The sequence below is a fragment of the Leptidea sinapis genome, chromosome 44 (genome assembly GCF_905404315.1).
Source record: "Leptidea sinapis chromosome 44, ilLepSina1.1, whole genome shotgun sequence".
In the NCBI taxonomy this organism is placed as follows: domain Eukaryota; kingdom Metazoa; phylum Arthropoda; class Insecta; order Lepidoptera; family Pieridae; genus Leptidea; species Leptidea sinapis.
In genome coordinates, this window is record NC_066308.1 from 8,261,617 (window position 1) to 8,285,212 (window position 23,596).

Genomic DNA, 23,596 nt, shown 5'->3' on the forward strand with positions numbered 1-23,596 from the left:
ATGCAGTGCCGCTCAGAATTCTTGAAAAGCCCAAAATTCTGAGCGGCACTACAATTGCGCTCGTCACCTTGAGACATAAGGTGTTAAGTCTCATTTGCCCAGTAATTTCACTAGCTACGGCGCCCTTCAGATCGAAACACAGTAATGTTTACACATTACTGGTTCGCGGCTCTATCTAGCCGGCATCCTGTGCAAAGGAGCCTTACACTGGTAAAGTGATTATCAAAGTTACTCAAATGTCTTGAGTTACTTGTGTCAGTTAATAAAATAAAAAGAAAATAAAAAAGTAAGCTTTATTATAATACAGAGGTAGATCTATAATGCGGTATCCAGCTCTGATGACGCAGTTTTATCGGACAACCTTGCGAAACTTGTCACCTGTAAACTTTCAGGGAGAATGACATGGCACTTCTGTTTTAACTTTCTTTGTTGCACGCTCACCTTTAATGTGTTATTTTGATGATGAATAATGACTGGCGGTTCAATCGAACGCGGAGTTAGAAAAAAGGATTTTTGCGGTATCAAAAATTTATGTTACTCTTGGCGTTTATAAGAATAAACGCCAAGTTCGGGGGTTCGCTTTGCCAATAAATCATTGAAAAACAATTTCGTATGAGGCATCAGTACCGAAATATTGGGGGTTGAAGCACACAATCATAACGAAAAACCAATCAACCAGTAGGGTAGGCACATTATGGGTATCACAACAGCGCCTTTTTCTGCCGTGAAGCAGTAATGTGTAAACAATACTGTGTTTCGGTCAAAGGGCGCCGTAGCTGGCGAAATTACTGGGCAAACGAGACTCAACATCTTATGTCTCAAGGTGACAAGTGGTTTGGAATCCCGAGGGGCACTGTATTGTAATGGGTAGGTCGTATCATTTACCATCAGCATTACGTCCTGAAAAAAAGATTCACTCATATTGACAGAAAGAAAAATAAATGAAAAATAACTGCGTCTTCTATAAAAAAAAAAGAAACAGTCCGCTGGCAGACAAACGGGCACATGGACGGACATCGAGTTCAAAACCCTGAAAACTATCACGGACAAAAGATGAAAGCAAAGACTTTTAGTAGCGAGTGCAAGCTCCAGCATGTATGTGTTATTGAGTGCCAAGACGTTGCATTATGTAGAGCTTTCATTAGTAGCTACTGTGTGCCTCGTAATTAGTGCTTTGTGTACTCTTGGGACCTTGGATATAAAGCGACTAGAAGACACGTGCCATATATTATTTCTATTATATGACAATTATTGTGTTGTTTGAAAATTATTTTTAAATGAACGCGGTTTTTGCATTCGTGAATTTAATCGCGTGAGTTTCGCCTAGTATATAGATATTTCTTAACATAATGTTTTGATTTGCAATTTCCACCTCCGATTTATGTTGTTTTTAGTCATACTGAGAAGTATCTCACTTTTTGTTCAAACGCCTTTAAATTGGTTCGGATTTACCCGGAGGTGTTAGAGTCAAATCAAATCTGAATTGTATTATTTAAGTTAGAACATAAGCTTTCGTTGTTGTTTTTTTTTATCTACACCCATGCTTTAAATCCTCTATTAAAGATTCTGAAACGGTTAGCTTATTACCAACATTAAAACACCCAATGTCGTAATAACCATTAAGTACATCATCCAAACGAGTGTTGTAATGTTGTACTGAATTTCATAACAACACTCCTTGGTTTTTTTTCGATCCCTTCATGCGCAAAGAGTTTTAACAGACAGCCACATTCTTATTGCTCGATGCGTGGTATCTGTATGAATTTCAAAAAAAGAACATTTTCGTTTACGCACGTTCCACACTACCAGACCATGGCGCGCCGTAAAAAAAAGTAGGTTATTCGAAACCTCACTATCTTTCTTGAAAAAATGAGCGATTCAAGTTTTGACAGCACACCGCCGGATATTTTAAACGCTGCAAAAGAACATAATATTCAAATGAATTTTAATAATTGCACTATACAAAATGTAAATTACTACTAAAATAAATAATTCTTTCCTTAATACTTAGTTTATTTGTATATAATCAGTAATGGATGATATTAGGTTATAGTATATACTGGAGGACTAGCTGTTTTAATGTTAGCAGTAAGCTTACTGTTTCAGAATCTTTTAGAGGATTCATATTCCGGGTGTAGATAAAGTCTTGTATGCAACTGTTGATAATTAGGTATTAAAATACTCATTTGATACTATTATCGAAAACCCACATTCGTGTTTTAATACCCCTTATTACACAACAGTTGCATAAATAACTAATAACGTTGTTGTAATTATTATATGTTATTTACACTCCAAATTTGTTTATTTTACTAAATAATACTTACTACAACAGATTGAAATTGTACTAACACTTGAAATAACGCATTTATTAACTGTCCGCTCATATTTTTACAAAAAATACTACCGGATTTGCCCAGTTTTGTGTTAATGTTTCGATCACTTCGAGATCTTGCGTAATAGTAATCGTGTAATGTTATGGTGTAAAAATAATTTGATGGAACTCAATGCGTCCAAATGTCATTTTATAAAATTTTCCAGGAAACGAAAGAAATTGGAGAGTAAATATCATATTGATGGCATACAAATAAACCATATCAATGATTTGGGCGTCATTTTAGACGAGGAGTTGAGATTTGATAAACATATTGACAAAATAGCTCACAAAAGTTTTAAAATGCTTGGGTTTTTCTTACGTAACACCAAGGCTTTTACATCAATTCCTACGCTTAAAATACTATACTATTCCCTTGTAAGATATCAGGTTGAATACAATTCGGTAGTTTGGTGCCCCTATTAAAAAAAGTACATCACTAGGATTGAGTCAGTTCAAAAGAAATTTATATCCAAATTGAGTTATGTCACTAATAATTACACTATTATAAGTTACAAAGACAAATTAAAATTTTTCAATATGAAAACCTTAGAATTGCGAAGAAATGCGTCACAAATTCTTTTCTTATATAAATTATTAAATAATCAATTAGTCTGTCCATTACTTCTATCTAAGATTGGATTATGTGTACCACCTTATCCTTGTCGTATTAGTACATAGCTGCCAGTACATGTACGATTCTTCAGAAACAATTATGGCTCAAATTCACCTATCCAACTTATCTCAAAATTATATAACAGTAAATTCCATAGTAATAGTAGTATAGATATAAATTTTAATACATTTGGAATTTTAAAAAATACGCTTTTGAACCCTTATAATTTGGATGTATAAAATTATAGTTTTTAGTAATAGTAAACACATATTGTAGTAGTATTACTTAACTTATAATAATAAATGAAGGCAACGCTGTGCATACCTATAAGTTAGATATACAAATATAAATATAAGAAATTTTATATTATAAGTAGACATAATATTAATTGTGTGTCTAGTTGGTAAGCCTTTTCTAATAAATAAATAAAATATACTGCCAACGCTATATTGCTTACGGGGGCTATTACACTCAGTAAGTGGCTATATGGGTACCAGGGCTGTAGCATTTGCTACAGCATACGCTGAGCGGTGTACAGTTTAGTATCATTCTTGATTGTTTTCTTGATTATATAATTATTTTCACAAATATTACTTTACTTTAAGCGATATTGTTATGTTTTAATTTAAGGTGTTTAATAAAACTTTGTAAATTAATTTGTGTTATGTGAAATAAAAATATGTCTATGTATAAAGGCGAACAATGTGTCCTACGGAATAATGTATAAATAGTTTTGTTGCCACCGTCGAATGCAGAGTAGAACAACTGATGACGAGAACTTTCTCGAACTTATTATAAGGCCTTTGGTATTTCTGATAATATAGTTAAATCGACACATATCAAGACATGACTAGGTTGCCAGAAACAAGATATTGTCACACAGGGAGCTATCCTAATGTCAAACACTCGGTGCCCGTGTTGCCTTCAATAATAGGATGGCTAGGTATACACTCGTGTTTAATATTCATAATATTACAAAAAAATCAAGTTCTGTAAGACAATCTATGTACTACGAGGGTCAAATTGAAAGTTCTTAGAAATCGAAAACCTGATTAAACTACCATGTTATTGGTTTTATTCTTTCAATCCACGAGATTCGTCTTAGGCACGTGCCGGAGCTTGGCGAGTCAACATCTCCTGAGGATGCCTCGTGTAGAGGCGAAACACGTGTCACGTGTTAAAGAGCGGCGTATAAGAGGAAACTCAAAACATTTGAATGATTATAGATTTCTGCAAAGTAACGCCTACTTCAATAAATTTTCGTATCTTTTCAAAATAATGTCCATTCGCGTTTTTGCATACGATGGAACCACTGAGAAAAGCACACCACTCGTCCTCAGGGACTTCGACTGCCTTTTGAAACGCAGCCACAGCTGCCGCGGCGTCCATAAAACATTTTCCTCGAAGTTTTATTTTTATTTTCGGGCAAAGATAAACATCGCAAGTTGCGAGGTCTTAGCTAACCGGCGGGTGACCCAGTAATTTCACGTGTGACGTCAACAAATAGTAGCTCCTCCGCCTGGCGGTGTGCGACGAGGCGTTGACGTGATGAAGAAAGATACTGCGAGGTAGTTTCTTTCGAAATCTTTTATCTAGTCGTATTATATCTTTCTAAAATAAAATAATTATACATTATACATATAATGTTAGGAACCTGTGTTTTACTTATGTGAGTTGTTTGCAGAATTCTCTTTTTTTTCTAATTAAATGTGTATTTAGCAGTATTAGGCTAAATTTGGAAGTGGCTTTTATTTAGTCTACTTCATCCGCTTGGGTGTGGGTGTGAATGCAGATGTGGATGACGATGTGGATGTGGATAAAGATTACAACAATGCTTCTCTGTACACGATATTAGAAGTATTGCGGGTATCAAAGCATATAGGTTTCTGAGATCGCTCACGCGCAACAAAGCCACATATAGCTGACCGTGCGAAAACCAAATTGTGTGCAAATAAATTACTTTTTATCTGGTACTATTGCAAAGTTTTGGGGGAATTTAATTTTTAAGCAGCATTATACATGGGGCACACTAAATGTTTTACACTTCTAGCTAATCGGAACTATTTGAATTTCAAATGTTACTTTTGAAGAGCGAAAAACTTTGGTACAAAAACGGTCGCATTTTTTTTCTCAGCTACGGGTCACATCTTCACAATTCTACTTGAAGATCAAAAGGGTGGTATTCTACTATTTGTTTACTCAGGGTATGAAAAAAAGTTCGCGAAAAACGACCAAAAAGCCGCGTTCTCCTACATCATGACAACGCTTCATCACACACGGCCAATAAAAGTCATTTTTAGCTTCCGAAAAAGTACAACTCGTCACCCATCCTGCACATAGCCCCGACCTAGCAGCCAGTGATTTCTGTATTTTCCCCAAAATCAAAGATTTGATGAGGGGTTTCACTTTTGCCAATTCCGAAAAGGCAGTGATAGCGTTCAATCAGCACGTTGAAAACATGCCTTCAGATCTGTGGTCCTCCTGTTTCGGTTAAAAAAAAAGGTTCGATCGCATAAAAAAATGTTTAAAATATAAAGGAGAGTATTTTGAAAAGCTATAAACATAATATTTTGGTTATAACATGTTGTTTGTTTAAGTTACGCAAAACTTTTAGTCTGACCTACGTAGGCATATCTATTGTTTTGAAAGAGTTTTTGAAGTCGGTTGTGTTTTGTAAAAAAAAAAAAATTTTTAGTGAATTTGAAGTACACTAACTAACAATTTGTCTAAATATGTGAAGATGTTCTAAATTTTTCATTGCAGAAATGAACGTAAGCGCGTTACAATTTGATTACAGACAATAAGAAATTCTGTCGCAGATCGCACCCTTACTGTAACGGCCGTACCCAATATTCAGTCTATCACTTACTCGAGATAAAAATCGTAACTATCGTTGACTTTTTTGTCCCAATAAACTTAGCGACGGTAACTCACCTTATCCGTACATGCTGTCTGTCAATGGGACGATGTATAGCTTACCAGCGATAGAAGTTTGTATGGGAATTGCAATTCACGCGTCCCAATATAAGGCGATAAGAATGACTTATCGGGTATATTGGGACAACTTCAGATTATTGACAGTTAATTACTGACAGTAGAAGGTAATTTATGTCTATCTGTAGATTGTATATTGGGAACCGCCGTAAGTCGTTAAAGAGTCCCATCGATCATCATATTCGACTACGACAATTACTTGACCATAACTATGTTATGGTAGATGACTTAAATATCCGGATACCATAAAAAAGATTCGGCCAAGTATCGTTAATTTGCTCCTAAGAATTGAAGAGTTCCGTTACTTTGTCATGGATTCCGTAATCAGAACCTAACCAAACTATCTTTGAAGTATATCCTTTCCAATAAAAAAAGAATCATTGGTTGGCGCGATATTGAGTTGTTCATTAATTTATCATCCACTTTGCTATACGTATGTATAGCAAATTTAAGACTTATGCTTTTTCGTGGATGTCATTGTCAGATCTGAACCAAATTACAATGGGACTACACGGCAAGCACCAGCTTTCAAATAAAGAAAGAATTATAAAAATCGGTTGAAAACCCAGTTGAAAGTTTTGAGGTAGCAAACATAAAAAAATACCGACGAATTGAGAATAATCTCATAAAATATACTCCCTGTTGCTATAATGAAATTGTTTCAGAGCATAACTGTCAAACCGTGCGTCAATAAATTATCTCATAGATTATGTCCATACAAAACAAATATTGGAAATATTATAAAAATAATTATGGGTCTGAAATCGAAATAAAAACTATCCTATCTCTCAAGTTGGACTAAACTGCACTTCATTAAGTAATCCCCATTAAAATTCGTTCATACGTTTTGGAGTTCACTGAAAACCAACATAACACACTGAATTTATCTAAATAGAGATAGTCAATTTATCAATATGAGAATAGAAGAAGTTAATAACGAAACATCCAGTAGTAATATATCTGTGTGGAGCTAATGATGTTGTTCTTTGTAACGTGCTGCCTTCCTAGCTTGTTACATTCGAAGCGTTGGTCGAATATGGGCCAAGGTTTGCAATAATTTAACAAATTTCACTAACTCTTTACCTAAAAGAGTCAAACCGGATTCTATCGGAAAATATGCGGTGTCAGTCTGTGTACCACATTAAATGGCTTATAATTGCTGAATCTGTAACTGATTATTTTTATTATAATATGCGTTCGTTGAATTGGAGTGGGTTACAGTGTTCGTTGTAAGTAATAAAAATTTACGAGAAATGAAATGATTTATTTTTTGCACAAAACATTGTAGTTATTATATATCAACATAATATTATTATTAGTAACAATACTATGTTAACTAATTAATGGATAAGTCCAATATGTTTCGTCAATTGACATGCAAAAAATTTTATAGAGTTGTCTAAGTAACATGTCGTATTTCACAGTTCTATCAATAATATTAATAAAATTAAAATTTAAAGTTTAAAAAAATATTATAATATAATATGTAAATAATTTAATAATTCATTTAGTACCTATGTATAATGTCAACAAATTTAATGTCACCGAGTAGTAACTATATCCTATTTCATCGAGGAATATATCCCATACTGGTAGGGTTTTTTGAATTAACCCGTTAGGTCTCTTCCAAAACCCTTCCAGACTTAGCGACATTAATTTTTATTTTAGCAAAATTCACTTTTATTTGTAAAAAAAAACGGCGTTTTATTCTACGTTTGCAGGAGCTCAATGTTAGTGTTATTTAAAAGGCAAAGGTTGTAGACTGTAGAGTGTAGAGTAACTAATGCTATAAAAATACCTGCTTTTTGTGATATTTTCACAGTATGCTACTACGCTTTATTTTAAAATTGTTCGAAAACTTCACCATTAATCCAACCTTTTTTTTCAAATTTCATAACAATATATCGAGTTGCTTAACAAATTGATATAGGAATCACAGTTCTCTGTCTAATAGTTTAATAGTTATAATGATAATAATAATACTTTATTTCATTTTTCTTTTACACTAACATTTTGACTGTTGCTTCTCAATACATTTTTGATAATGTTTTGTATGTTCATAAGCACTTTGAGGAATTTTCTAGAAACTGTGACATTCATAATGTTAACACGAGGAACAAACATAAACTTGTTATGCCTACTACTCGGTTGGGTCGAGTTAGTAAGTCTTTTGTTGGGCGATGTATATGCTTCTACAATATGATCCCAGAAAATGTACAAAATAAATGTGTTACGAAATTTAAAAGAATTGTTAAAAAACGTTTGTGTGGGAAAGGTTATTATAGCATAAACGATTTTCTTAATGACACCACGGACTGGGATTAAAGTGAACACCCTCAGGCTCTTTAATTATTAATGTTTATTGTACGATATTACATTGTAATCCATTTTTTATATAAAAAAAAAGCCCGCTGAGTTTCTTGCGCCCATTCTTCTCAGGTCTGAGGCAGTCTCTTTTGAATGGGTGGTAGATTTTGACGTTCAATAAGTGATTATAAATCCTATTTTGAATAAAAATATTTGAATTTGAACTCACAAATAACTAAATTTTAATTTGAACTCGCAAATAACTAAAGGTACAATATTTATTACATAATACTAATTAAATTATTAAAACTTTCGTGAGTCATTATTATATTAAATTATCGGTACCGACTAGTTTCGGACCATTCGGAAGTCCTTCATCAGAGTGAGTTGGGTTCGCGATAACGTCCCACCTGTAAGAGGTGGTAATAACACTAATTATTTACATATTTGTATCGCTAATTGTAATAATACTAACATTGGAAAACGGTTTTGCAGTAATATTAAAAGAGGTTGACCTCAGTTATTGTTGATCAAAAAGACCCCTTTACTTGCGGACGCGTTATATATGCGTCGCCGGCGTTTATGCATGTAATGATGAAACCGAACGCTTCTATGAGAACTCCCGGTTTTACATGGGGTAGAAGATGCAGAGAGAACCCACATCAAGAATCAAGCCGACTTGATCGTGAATGGAGATGACTTGATCGTCAATGACTGGAGCCACTATTCGTTGCATGCGGTCAAGTGTATGCATTGGTACTCGTTAGCGCCCGACAAATATTCCTATAGTCGAGTAGACGTCAGCTAGGAACGGATCTTACGAAATTTCACCCGCAATATGCATGAAATGAAATGAAATTTTATTTGCCGGAAACATTGTACTTAAGGTGTTAACAATATAATGGATAATCCAATATGTTTCGTCAATTGACATGCAAAATATGTTACAAAATTGTCTAAACACTAATCGTACTGTTATATTGAAACATGTCGGATTTCACAATGATATCAATAATATTTATAAAATGAAATTTTAAGATATTATAATATGAGACGTAAATAACTTAATAATTCATTTAGTACCTATGTATAATATTGAAAAATTCATTTAAACTATAGAAGCACTTATTTTTTAACCACTGATGCAGTCTTCTTTTAAAAACTTTGAACGGTAAATCTTTCAATTCATTGGGCAATTTATTATATATTTTCACAGACATGCTGAAACAATTTCTACTAAAAGATGCAGTTCTACAGAAGGGCATTATGAGTTTATTTGGATACCTTGTGTTTAAAACCTTCTGGCTTTTTTTTGTATAGAAATCACACATATGTTTTTGAACAAATAGGCTTATTTCATAAATGTATAGGCATGGCAGCGATAGAATTTTCAATTTTTTAAATAGCGGTCGACAAGAATCTAGGGGGCCGGCTCCACAAACTGCCCTGATACACTTCTTCTGTCCAATAAATAAATGCCCTATGCTCACCGAGTTGCCCCATATGACCAATCCATATCTTAAAGCTGAAACCACGAATGCATGATATGCCATTAGCGCTGTTTTTTCACCTATTGTTTTTGATACGCGTTTGAGGAAAAATACATGTTGGTTAATTTTTTTGCTAATTTTGTCAACATGTGACTTGAAGGACAAGTTGCTGTCTAAAGAAATACCAAGAAAATTGACAAGTTGTGCTTCTTTAATATTCTCATTATGATAATTAACATTAATATCTTTTCCTTTCCCATTCTTATTATAATACTGCATATACATTGTTTTTTTTTATATTTACAGTCAGGTTATTTTCAGTAAGCCATTCAATTATTATTATTTTATTGTTATATTATTGTTTTATTAATTTCTATATCATATGTCAATTCAATGTTACATTTAATTACAATAGAGATGTCATCAGCAAAAAGAGTACAGTTATTAGTAGTAATGCTAGGTAAGTCGTTTATGTAGATTATGAATAGAAGTGGACCCAATATACTTCCTTGTGGTACACCTTTTGTTTTAAGTCTAAATTCTGATCGATAAGGTATTATTTCTTGTTTATTATTTAATTTAGCAATTTCAACGTATTGAGTACGGTTTGAAAGATAAGCGATATAATTTAAGCCAGTCATTTGCTAGACCTCGAATACCATATTGAGCGCATTTTTCTAATAGTTTTTCATGACAAACATTGTCAAAAGCATGACATGACAATCTAAACTAATTTATAGAGTGATGATGAGCGAGAGATATAATTAAGTTATACAAGTACAAGTTGAGTGCTACCTCAATTATAGGCGCAAATAACATTCTTATATAAAAAGCAAGTACATTACAAAGTAAAAATTTCTGTTTTAAAAATTAAATCACGATTATGTCTTAGATTAAAAATTAAATCACTATTAAATTAAATTACAATACATACATAATGAAATTATTAATTTTATAGTAATAATATAATAATTAAATGAATCTACAGTTTTTACTTATAACAGGTTACAAAAAAAAACAATTTACTAACAATAGAATAAATAAAATTAAGCTCATTACATTAATTACAGGAAATAATAATTCAAATTAATACAACAAACAAAAACAAATAATTATTAAAAATTAAATAATTCTATTAAATTCATATTTTACATATTTCAATTAACTACCTACTAACTAAGATGATTTTTTATAGTCTCATCCGCCAATTTCTTAAATTGTGTTATAGAATTTGAGAAAATGTCTATCTCTAAGCTTTCCTTAGTTCTGCCTTTCTTGGTTGCTATACCAACAGGGACTATGTTATGAATCGAATTGTAACTTTTCATGCATCGGTATAGTGTAGCGCTTTGTCCCAAATTCGATTTAGTTCCGTTTATATTGAAAGGAGGTTTCTTTAATCTTTGTACTTTCCTAGGAATATTAATAGTTATTTTAGATAAAAGATCTGGGCTATCTATAATTCCATTAATAAGTTTGTACAGAAACATGGTGTCAAGCATTTCTCTACGATGTCGAAGTGATTTGAGACGAAAATGTAGCAGACGATCTTTATAACTTGAAAGGTGCCTAGCCAAGTTGCAACTGTAGGACAAGTGCCATAGAAACCGCTTTTTGTACAGTTTCTAACCGCTTTACATATATCTCGTAGTGCGGATTCCACACAGAACTGCAATATTCTAGGATACTACGTACGAGACAGGTGTAAGCTACTACTTTAGTCCTGGGCCTCTTAAATTCTTTACAGTTGCGAAGAACGAATCCCAATATTCTAAATCCCTTGTTAGCAATATCATCGATATGCAGGTTAAAACGCAATTTGCTGTCTAGAATGACTCCCAAGTCTCTGGTGTGGTTGACTTCATTCAGGGTTACCTGATTAATCTGATAAAGTCTCTTTGGTGTGTGTTTTTTCCTACTAAATCGAATTATGTGAAATTTTTCTGGATTTAAACTCATTACATTCTCATTGCACCACATAATCAGATTGTCAAGGTCACTTTGCAGAGACTGCGCATCTTCGCTTGAGTTAACAGTTTTATAAAATTTTAAGTCATCAGCAAACATTAAAAATTTTGACTCCTGAAAACATTTCCCGATGTCATTAATAAAAATATTAAAGAATAATGGTCCCAAATGTGATCCTTGAGGAACCCCAGATGTAGCAGTGAATGCTTTGGATTTATATCCTCCAACCACAACAAATGATTGTCGGTCCGACAGGTAAGACATGCACCAACTCAAAAACACGCCGGCAATTCCGATACAGGACAGTTTATGTATCAACATTCCATGATCTACCCTATCGAAAGCCTTACTAAAGTCGGTATATATAGCATCGAATGATTGCCCACGATCAACTCCGTCAGCAAGGTCCCCGACAAAGGAAATCAAGTTGGTTGAAGTGGAACGTGATTTAACGAAACCGTGCTGTTCAGGTGCGACCATGTGTTTGAATTGATATGATATTTGTGGATACAAAAGGGATTCGAATACTTTTGCAAAAGTATTAAGTATAGAGATAGGCCTATAATTTTTCACCTCATTTGCGTCGCCACTCTTGAACAATGGTATCACCAAAGCACTTTTCCAAGCTGTTGGGAATGTACCAGACTTTAGGGAGGTGTTAAAAATTATACTTAGTGGCAGTGCTAATGCACTAGCGCACCTTACCACAAATATTGATGGAATACCGTCAGAGCCGGCACCCTTTGCTGGATCAAGTCTTTTCAAAACTCTAAAAACCTGATCTTTAGTTATACATGGTTTGGTTAAATAATTTGCACTCATGGTCGAATTAGAATGACTTGGGATGGGTTTGTTAACTAAGTTATAACTTGAAGAAAAATGTGATGCAAAAAGATCGCAAATCTGCAAGCCCGAAGAAGCCTTGTTGTTGCCTAAAGACATCCGGGCAGGGTAAGAGGTTGTCCTTCCCCGTTTATTCTTTATAAAGCTCCAAATAAGTTTGGGTTGTTTAGTCAACGATGTCTCTAAGCGACTTAAATACAAACTATAGTTCGAGTTGTGGAGTTTTGTGCATCTATCCCTTAGTAACTCGAAGGCAAGTAAATCACGAGGGTTGCCATATTTGCGGTATTTGGTATGATACTTGTGTTTTTCGTTGATTACCTTGACTAAGGCAGCAGAGAACCACACTGGATATTTTTTAGAGCGTGGTTTGGATTTTGGAACATATTTCGCAATTACAACTCAAGTACAAGTATTTTGTTGAAGTGTGTCACCATGTCGTCAACGCTAGCGTAATTAGATAGTTCATTTTCCCAAGGGATGTTACTTAGTTCACTTACAATTTTCTCATAGTCAGCTTTGTGGAAACGAAACCTGGCTTCATCCTGAGATTTGAGCTTTTCTTGGGGACAGATACTAACACAAAATTCAATCGGAGGATGCAATGGGTAAATATTAGAAAGAGGATCTGTACTCTCCATTATATGAGGGATTGCTATAGAGCTCATTATTAGATCAAGTACTCGATTTTTGTTGTTGAGGCAAGAATTATATTGAGAAAGATTATTTAATGACATAAAGTCTATAATCATATTGTTTAAAATGCTATTTGTTGTGATAGGTGTTAGAGGGGGGTTAAGTGTTTTGTTCCAGCATAAGCTACTTAAGTTAAAATCGCCGAGCACGATGATGTTAGTACTGAGCCTTTCTAAGATCGAGTTGGTGTTTGTAATAAAAGTGTTTCAAAATATGCTTTTGCACAGGAGGAGGAATATAAGCAGCACATAAATATAAAGTATCATTCTCACCCTTCTCGTTAATTAGATCCAGTTTAACCCAGACGTCCTCACGGTCAGATTCAAAGGCAAGCATTCGATAAGACATAAATTTTTTAGAGACAGCAATCAAGACTCCGCCCCCCAGATTTTTACTATGAAACCCGCTGCTTTCTCGATCACGCCTATATACTACATAACCGTCATCAAATAATTTACTATTAGTAACACTACTGTTTAGCCATGTTTCTGTAAAAACTATTATATCAAAGTTACAGCATGCAACATTATTAAAAAGTTCAATAGTTTTGGTTTTTAATCCTCTTACATTTTGATAAAAACAATTTAGGGTGCCCTTTAGTATAAAATAAGTCAAATTTAGCGGCGTTATGACAACTTATGTAATAGGTCAATGTCCTTAACATACACATTGACTGCTCATCTTTCCGCATGTATATCCTCGAGTCCCGTACCCATACGAATTTATAACCAAGTTCTTTGGCTTTTGAACGAGCAGCCGCATGCAAGCACTTATTCTCATGGGTAAGATGTTCTGCCACATAAATAGCCGTCTTTTTGTTTCCGATACCTAAGTGGCTGGTGTCAGCTTGTCTTCTCGATTGATCCTGTTAAACTTGCTGGTTGCGGCAATAAACTCATCTCGTAGTCGCGGGCTGTTAAATCTGACTAGTATTGAGCGTGGCCGAGGACTCGAGTTGTTTACTTTAGCTAGCCGGGAACAGTAGTGGATTTGAGTTTCACTGATTGAGCAATTAATTACTTTTCCTAAGTTTATTACAGTGCTTATTAAATTTTCCTGTTTATTCTCCGGGACGCAATGAATTTCTACATTTGAGGAACGTGCATGCTGATCTAATTGTGCCACGCGAGATGATAGCGTACGATTTAAAGCTTTTAGTGACTCGGTCCACTGCTCCACTTGATCGGCTTTCACTGTTTCTAGCTCTAAGTTAAAGTGAGCCATCGACGCTTCCAGGGAAGACAATCCGTTGCGAACGTCTAATATTTCGGGATGAATTTTATTCGTAAATAATGTTTGCAGTTCTTCTCTGATGATATCCCGTATGCTAGTAACCGAAATGCAGGAACAATTGCTACCACTACGAACCTTCGCGCGCTGTGTCACAAATTCCAACTGAGGTGATGCTTGTGCGTTGCCATTATTTCCACGAACCGGTGTATTAGAATTGTCTCCCTCTTTGCGTTCTCGACTAAGACATTGCACGCAAATCCATTTAGATTTAAACTCAACAGACAACGTATTATATTCCAGCAGAGAATAGTTCACGCACGAGTGATGGTATTGGGCTTTACAACGACTACAACTAATAAAGGACCGGGTTAAGTATCACTTATAGTGCTTGCGTTATTGCCTTTTATGGTAATGTTGTACACTGTATGATTCCACCAATCCCAGCAGCTTGATGATGGGTGATTCAGCACAGCACTGTTTACGAGTTATTTCACTTCACTTGTTTTATGTAAAAATGGTTTTATTTAACACTGTTTATAATTTGTGATCGCACTAATTGGGTGTCATATACTATAACTTAATGAACTATACTTATTTAACGTTTAACTAAACAAAATACTATACAAAACTAATTTAGTGTACAGAGCCTCGAAAGTTACGTCTGCTCGCGGCTTTTTAATTTTTTTATTAGTGAATATACTGACTGAGAGAGAAGACGCGGCGCAATACTCTCCCAGCATTCATTTTTTACGTTTTTTTCAATAAAAATATACAATATTGTACTGTCATTTCTTTCGTTATAAAATAATCATAATCTAGTCCCAGGCTGTCCGATCACTTAGATATTCAGCTGTGGAGTAACATCTGAACATAGAGATAATAATAGAGGTTTATATTAAAGAGTTGACACGAGTGAAAGAACGCATGTTGGTAAATAAATGTAAATAATAACTGAGTCTCATATAAATAAACTCTTTCACACTCATTTTTTATATTAATGAAAAACTCTTTTAAAAAAACATCTTACACTACCAGACCACGAGAAAATATTTTCCCGCTCCCTTATGTAGGTCTACCTATTTGGTACAAGGTCTTTGTTGACCTCTGCTTTTTTAAAATGATATATATTACTTTTTATGAAATAATTTATGTTATTTAAACACGACTCATATATTGTATGCAGCACCTTACAAACTAATTTATTATGTATATTACAGCCATTGTAAAATACTCTATTTGATTGAAAAGAGCGGCCGTTCAGTTTCTTATATGTTCTTCTCGCGAGCCTAAATTTTTGCGGTAAATTCAGTTATTTAAAAGAAATATTTATAGTGACGATTAAGAAGCGCTTAGCATAAACCTATTTGAACAAAGTTTATTCGACTTTGACTTTGATAAGAAGTGATGATGATCTTGATCGTATCTTGGTCGTCACTAAACTACAATCATTTTTATGGATAGCCGCCTTTCCTGTTCCGCACCATTTCCATGACGTTTTATAACTGGCCTATCTTTCGACCGGATTTATGCCAGATTCGATAAAATAAAATAAAAATAAAATGTTTACAAAAACTAAAAAACACGCTTTGGTTGAAAAGATAATTGTTGAAATTTAAAATTGAGATCAATTTTTAGCTTTAACGACGATCGATGAAAAAATTAAATAAATTAAGAAAAATCTTATTTTGCAAATTGAAAAATGAAATAATTTTATCAAATTGTTTATGTATTGTCATCGGTCCTCGATAAATCTTCGAACATTCAAAGAAATCTGGCAATTTAAAGTGGGTTAAAATTGCGCCCAAATGAGTCGGTTACAAACAAACAAACTTACATACAGGTGAAGCTAGTAAAAAGCGTGTAAAAACAGTACTAACATCAAATATCTTGCCGAGATCAGTGGCGAGGCAGGAACAGTTGTATGCCACGACGCCCAACTCCTTCACCTGAACACACGAAGATTATACATTAGTGAATATACATTTGATTCTAAATTGGACTTTGCATTCAATTTCAAACACATTAATTATATAAAAAAGGTCTTGCAGGTTATAAATGATGGGGTACCAAACCCTTAAAATAAGTCGCACTTATGAGGTAAATACACTCTTTTGCAAAAAAACGGGCTTCTTGGTAAATAATCTGTTTCACTGGCATCTTCAGATTATTTCATAATTCTATGTAGCCTGTATCATCATAATACTTTAAATAAATAAACAAAACGCAGTTACTGTCAATTTAGTTATTACATTTTGATGGAATTAATGAAAAATGATCCGAGAGTCTAAACAGCTAGTTACTTATCTGTTCATTACCTAAATAAAAAAGCAGGCTAAAAATTTTTGTTTATTCACATAATAATAAAATGTATAAGGTTAATATAGAGTGTGGGCCCCTCTTGCTAAAATGACAGCTTGTATTCGTCCGGGCATGCTACCGATGCTATTCTTAACTGTTTCTTGTGGAATACGCTCCCAATGCGCAGCAAATTCCATTCCTTAGGTCCCTTGTGTTTTGCTGCACCGATTTAACTCTTCGTTTTAGAACATCCCAAATGGGCCCATCCAAACGACAAATCCCCACCTCCTGAATATACGCTTCCACATCGGCAAAACGGTGAGCGCGAGCGTTATCATCCATAAAAATAAAATTTTCACCAAGAACCGCTAATGCGGGTTGTACGAAAGGAATAAGGACTTCTGATGTTTACCGATGTGCATTCAAAGTGCCGTCTTCTATGAAGACTAACACCGTACGGTCCAACACATTAATCGCTGCCCAAAACATAACTGAGCCTCCAGCATAAGGGGTTATTTCTTCAAAGCAAACTTCTGGGAAACGTTCCCCTTGCCTTCGCAGTACTCGCCGACATCGGTCTTCACCATATAGTGATATTCTGGCTTCATCCGAGAATAATACTCTACCCCAGTCCTCTTGAGTCCACGTCGCAATTTCGAGCAAAGCTAAGCCTAGCAACTCTGTGCTCGCGAGTAATTTAGGGCCTCGGGCTGGACAGCGACTGCATATATTGGCAGCGAGAAGCCTCCATAAGCTGATTTGCACACCTCTCACTTCTTCTAGTTTTTGAGGTCGACATAAGAAGATTTGCGATTTCTCAGTGCCTGTTTCACCAGGACGCGGTCACCTGGAGCTTCTGTACATGGTTTTCTTCCAGACACAGGCCCTTCTACTGACGGAATCAGTCCTTTAATGTCGTTGCCAAGTCCTCTGGACAGTTGAACGACTCACATTTTGCCTCTGTTACACATAACATTTACTACACCCTTCCTCAAGTAACGCTATAATTTTACTCGCTGTTATCGTTCTATCAACCATTTCAGAGACCGCTAAATAATGGTATCAAGACTTATATTGGGAATAAACTTTTTTATGCACCACAACACTTCATAAATGTGCCAGTAATAGTCACAAATGATTAAAACCTCTTTTGGTATTGTATTTTCTAAAGGTACGGCAAAAATTTAAACCGCCCGTTTTTTGCATATGAGTTTATTACTATAAAATAAATAAACTAACTACTAACTAGAGACCTTTAATCGATAGCCAAACGTATTTTTGACTACTTTGGTATTTCAATAATTCATAAGTGGTATTCATTTGCCATCAGGTAAGCCACTTGCCTTTTTGCTTTCTTTAATGAAAAAATCTCCGCTCCGCATAATTTGAGATTGGTTTGGGGGGGAAGCGGAAAAATTAATACACTCAAAATGCCAGTCGGAGAAGTTGATAAAATCGAACGTCTAAAAAGTCGCGGCATTTTTTAGGTCTGTGTCCGCTCCACTTTTATGGCCAAACGATGTTTGCAACACCGCCCCAAATCACATTTTTATATACAGACAGCAAATAAAAGCGACAAGACCAAAATGACAGTCACCTTATTGTAAACCCCCCGCCGCACAATGCAGTGCCGCTTTGGATTCTTGAGAATTCAAGCAACAAATGCACCCGATATTTTGAGAAAAAAGTTGTTAATTCTCATTAAAAAAGGTATTTATTTTTTCAATACCGATTCCTTTTCTGCGCTCTGACATAGAAAACAAACTGCCAAGTAATTCGCTACGAAGTTTTACAAACTCTTTCAAAAGTATACAGGTACCTATTCCAAAACATCCCGACGAAAACGCGGCTGATTCAGAAAATACCAACCTGCGTCAAGGATCTCCAGTCCATATTGGCACTGCCGATGTAGAAGTGTGTCCTGTCTATCAACCAGAACTTTGTGTGCAGCACTCCGCTTCCTAACAGCTTCGAGAAGTTTAAACTTCTTACCTGCATCGTTATCATAAACTATTATGTATCTTAACAATTACAGTAGAACTCATTGATCTTATAACCCGGTAGAATCCTAATCAAGGTATAGAGTGCCCGGGCTGCGTCGGGTAATATCGCAAGCGCAATGCAGACAAGACAGTCAGTCAAATGAAGTGAGCTGGCGCGGGGAATACTGAGAGTTGAACAAGATAGATATATGTTGCAGAATGCATTGGCATACGACCAGTGGGTCGTTTTGTTATACGCTACGACTCAGATCCTGTCGGCACTGTTACAGACAGATAAAGATACTTATTATCTGGTTATAAGAGACAAAAGGAGCATCTTACGGTCTTTGGGTTATTTTTATGAGAGAGGAGGACAAACGAACGTAGGAGTCACCTAATTTTAAGTGATTACCACCGCCCACATCCTCCTGCAACAATAGATGATACATAGGAACGTTTCCGGGCTTTTTTATGGTCTTCTATCGAGTCCTCTCTCGAGAAGGTCGCGGAATGGGGTAAGTTGAACCTTGTCCAATTTAACCCCCAGAATACTCAAGTTTGCGCGTTTACCACTAAAAAAAACCCATTTGCCGTATCACCGCTCTTCGAGAACACTTCCCTTAAAGCCTCGCCTAGTATCGGTATACTGGGTCTCGAAATCTCGAGCGATTGCCAATTCCGTGGCCATCTGGAGGGCAAAGCCAAACTGGCTTCGAAGAAACTGGGCGTCATAAATAGAGAACGGCAATACTTCAAGCCGGCCCACATTCTGGCGCTCAACAAAGCGCAGGTCCGGCCTCACATGGAGTATTGCTGTCATCTCTGGTCTGGCGCACCCCAGTATCAGCTCGATCCATTTGACCGCGTGCAACGCAGAGCAGCTCGAATTGTCGGGGACCCAGTACTCTGTGAACGGCTGGATCACTTGGCGTTGCGTAGAGACGTCGCTTCATTGTGTGTCTTCTACCGCATTTATCACGGGGAGTGTTCCGAAGAGCTGTTCAACCTGATTCCTGCCGCCGAATTTCACCTTCGCACGACACGCCACAAGTTACGATATCATCCCCACCATCTGGATGTGGCGGTCCTCTACAGTGCGGTTTTCAAGGAGCTTTCTTCCTCGTACCACGAAGCTGTGGAATGAGCTTCTTTGTGCGGTGTTTCCGGGACGATACGACATGGGTACCTTCAAGAAAAGCGCGTACACCTTCCTTAAAGGCCGGCATTGCTCTTGTGATTCCTCTGGTGTTGCAAGAGAATGTGGGCGGCGGTGATCACTTAACACCAGGTGACCCGTACGCTCGTTTGTCCTCCTATTCCATAAAAAAAAAACATGTCGTATCGTCCTGATATTCGCGCTAGGAACTTCATTAGGAATATTACTAGGAGCACAGCAGAGGAACAACACATCAAATGAACATCCAAATGCTGAATTTTAAATTATTCCGACTGGCTGCAGGTCATTTTGAGATATCGGCCTAATTACTTCTCAACGCGAGGGGATTATAAAAGAAATACGCGGAATGAACTGACAAGCATGATGGTGAAGCAGTGTGATTGTTATATGCAGACGCAGTAATTTTGACTCTCGCAGATTTTCAGAATTTTAGTTAGTCGAGCTGACTATGTTGATGTTTCTTCTCAGTCTTGACGACCGATTTAGATCCTTTTTTACACAATATCTAGTGGACAGACTTTCTTCTGTCCAAATAAAAGTATAATTTAAGTATATGATTTTATGAATTCGTCAAATTTCTCCTGAAATTTCCCGTAGACGAGTTTCGGAAGCGGTGAGTATTTACCACTCAATCATCCTCTAATAATATCCAATAAACTCCACGATTAGCATCATTTTTGGTCAAGTAATAATAATATCAACACACTTTTACACCAATTGCATAGCCCCAAACTAGGTTATGCCTGTAGCATAGGAGCAAGACAACGATATAATTGGTACAATACAGGGTGGTTTTTTGAGAAGGGTGGTGATGGGCAAGTCGGAAACTACGAGTCTTAGAGAAAAATGGTGAAAGGAGTCATGCCCTCGATTTATAAGAAAACAATAACTGCATATTTAGTTTTTTTAAATTTCTTCAACTTTTGACGGAAATCGCCCTAAATGATTTTCGAGTTAGTTTCCGACTTGGCCATCACCGCCCTTCTCAAAAAACCATCCTGTATACATATAAACTTCCACGACACGGAAACAAACATCCATATTAATATGGATATAAATTTGCAACTACCGGGACTCGAACCCGCGATCACTAACTATAGCCAGTAACTACTGGGCTATATGGGAAATCTGTGATAAGTAAAATAAATCAATAAAAATTTTGTGACACATCAAACAACCACCAACATATTATGAAAAATATCCGGACAACCGAGCCTTGCTCGGATTTTTAAGAATGTACAAAACTTGAACAAAAAAAAACTAATAGGACATCTGGATTCAAACTGGGGTCTTCTGCTTTCCGGATCACCCAATGTCCCATCTGAGCTATAATAGTCTTGTATATAGTGGCGAAATTTACCTTTTTATTCTAATGTTATTGTAGCTGTTTCTCATTCAAACATGGATAAAACCATTTTTTTTAAATTGAAACCTAGCTAGATCAATTTATCACCCCCGAAATCCCCTGCATACTTAATTTTATCAAAATCGTTGGAGCCGTTTCCGAGATTCAGATTATATATATACAAGAATTGCTCGTTTAAAGATATAAGATAAGCGAGATTTGACGAACTTATAACGCCGTATAGTAAGTAAAACTGCAATAATATCACAGTTGAAAATAAGGATCAATCATCATACGAATTGTCTTTTGTTTCATAGTAAAGGAAAATGAAGACCGGATGTGTCTTAATTTATTCAAATGTCTACAAGCCACAGAGTATATTTGTGTCAAGGTAAGGAATAAACTTGTTTACCTGAAATGTATGCACATGGAAATAGCACAGCACAGTAATAAAACGAAGGATTTTTGGACCACTAACAATGACCTATATTTACTAATTTCGAATATCAAATTAAGTATGAGAATAGAAAATAAGATATGAACAAAAAAGATCTTTCGATGCACTTAAGGTTCAACACATTTAGGAGCGGTTATAGATAAATACATAAATATTTGGTGTCGTGAGGCAGGAAAGCATGACAATTGGTTGGGTTAAGATGAAAACGACTGCTTGAAAGCAAATTTCTGGTTTAAAAAAAACTTTACTTAATTTATTCTATTACAACTTAAGGCTTAGATCTATATAGCGTACTTAGACTGTGCTCAGACTTTACTCACGAGAAACTTAGCTGAGTGTAAGCTTAGCATAATTTTTTATTTCATTTCTATAGTCATTTGACAGCTGAAATTATACTGTGCTTAAGCTAAGACAGCCCAATGCAAAAGTCAAGTTCGCGTTATCACACTCAGCAAAATATTACGTAAGTAAAGTCTGAGCAAAGTCTAAGTACGCTCTGTAGATCTTAGCCTAAGTTGGACTACGCAAACTCATGTATTTATGTATGCACGCAAGAAGTTATACTTCTTTGGCCTAAGGAAGCAAAAATCATTAAAATGATTAATTCCTCGTATTATTATTTATTTTATTTTTATTTATTCTTCTTTTTCTTTATTTATTATTTATTTATTTGTTTCTACGTTTTTACAAAGAACAATTTTGTAAAAATCTTGCAAAGATGGTTTTGACAATTAATTATTAAATAATGGATACGGCTGCATGGGCTTGAACCCTTTGCCTGTCCTAATAATGGAGGAAGACAACATAAAAATACCAAAGACGCAAACGTCAGAAAATTTTAGGAACCAACTTCAACCTGTTACAGTGATTCGCGCGCATATTATAATTTCACTCTCATCATTTTAACTTCAAATAATTAAATGTATCAACAGAATTTTAATGCAAGAGATAATTGGCTAGAAAATTGAAGATACAAGCGCAGGTATATAATGCGGGAATTGAGAATTACTCACTTGTGCAGCTTTTTTCTTAACTAAATATTCAGTATCTATATTAGGGTTAGACTTAGTGGGCCAGTTTTGAGCAATTTTCAAGTCAACATTCCTTCTGGAGCCAGCTGCGAGCAACGCCTGGAATACCTGTTCACCCTGAAAACGACGAGGAATTATAATAAAATGTAAATTAAGTTCCTTCATTGTCAATCGACAAAATTGATGAACTCAAATAATTATAAATACCTATCGGTGAAATGATATTTAGTCTAACTTAACTTTCTCAACTAGTACATCGAGTGCCCTAGATCAACGCGTTCACCAAACGTGTCAGCATCATTTTAGAAAATTTATTGAATTAGGCGTTACTTTGCGGAAATCCATAATTATATAAATGATTTAAGTATTCTTTAGTGTTAATTCCGCCAATATTTGTATTTAAAACAATTCGACACGTGTTTCGCCTCTTACTCTCGTGCCAGATTTTGGCGAGACAACACGTCCTGAGGATGCCTCGTGTAGAGGCGAAACAGAATTAACACTAAAGAATACTTAAATCATTTGTAGCATCATTTTATTCATGGTAGGCTTTGAAAAACGCTCACAACCAGCCTAAGCGGTTTTTTTCACGGTAGTGGTTTTTTTTTTCTTGATGTGAAGTGACCGCCGACCAAAGTATCTTGAAATACCAGAGGAATCACACGAGCGTGCCCAAACTTATAGGTTTGTGTAGGAACCTGCTTCTTTGCAGGTAACCGTACAGTACTGTCCTGGGAACACCGTTAAGTATTTTGGAAGTCATGCAACCAAGTGACATCGTGCGA

General features: G+C 35.5%; 1 protein-coding gene across 3 annotated transcripts in view; it reads right to left on the reverse strand.

Annotated features, from left to right (window-relative positions):
• LOC126977243 (5'-3' exonuclease PLD3-like) overlaps positions 1-23,596 on the reverse strand; it is a 106,145-nt gene that overhangs the window by 30,564 nt on the left and 51,985 nt on the right. For all 3 annotated transcript variants that reach the window (XM_050825973.1, XM_050825975.1, XM_050825974.1), the window contains exons 5-7: positions 22,794-22,928; positions 18,689-18,811; positions 16,399-16,467 (exon numbers count right to left, since the gene is read on the reverse strand). In XM_050825973.1, the coding sequence (XP_050681930.1) occupies positions 16,399-16,467; positions 18,689-18,811; positions 22,794-22,928 (327 nt within the window). The remainder of the gene's footprint in view (positions 1-16,398; positions 16,468-18,688; positions 18,812-22,793; positions 22,929-23,596) is intronic.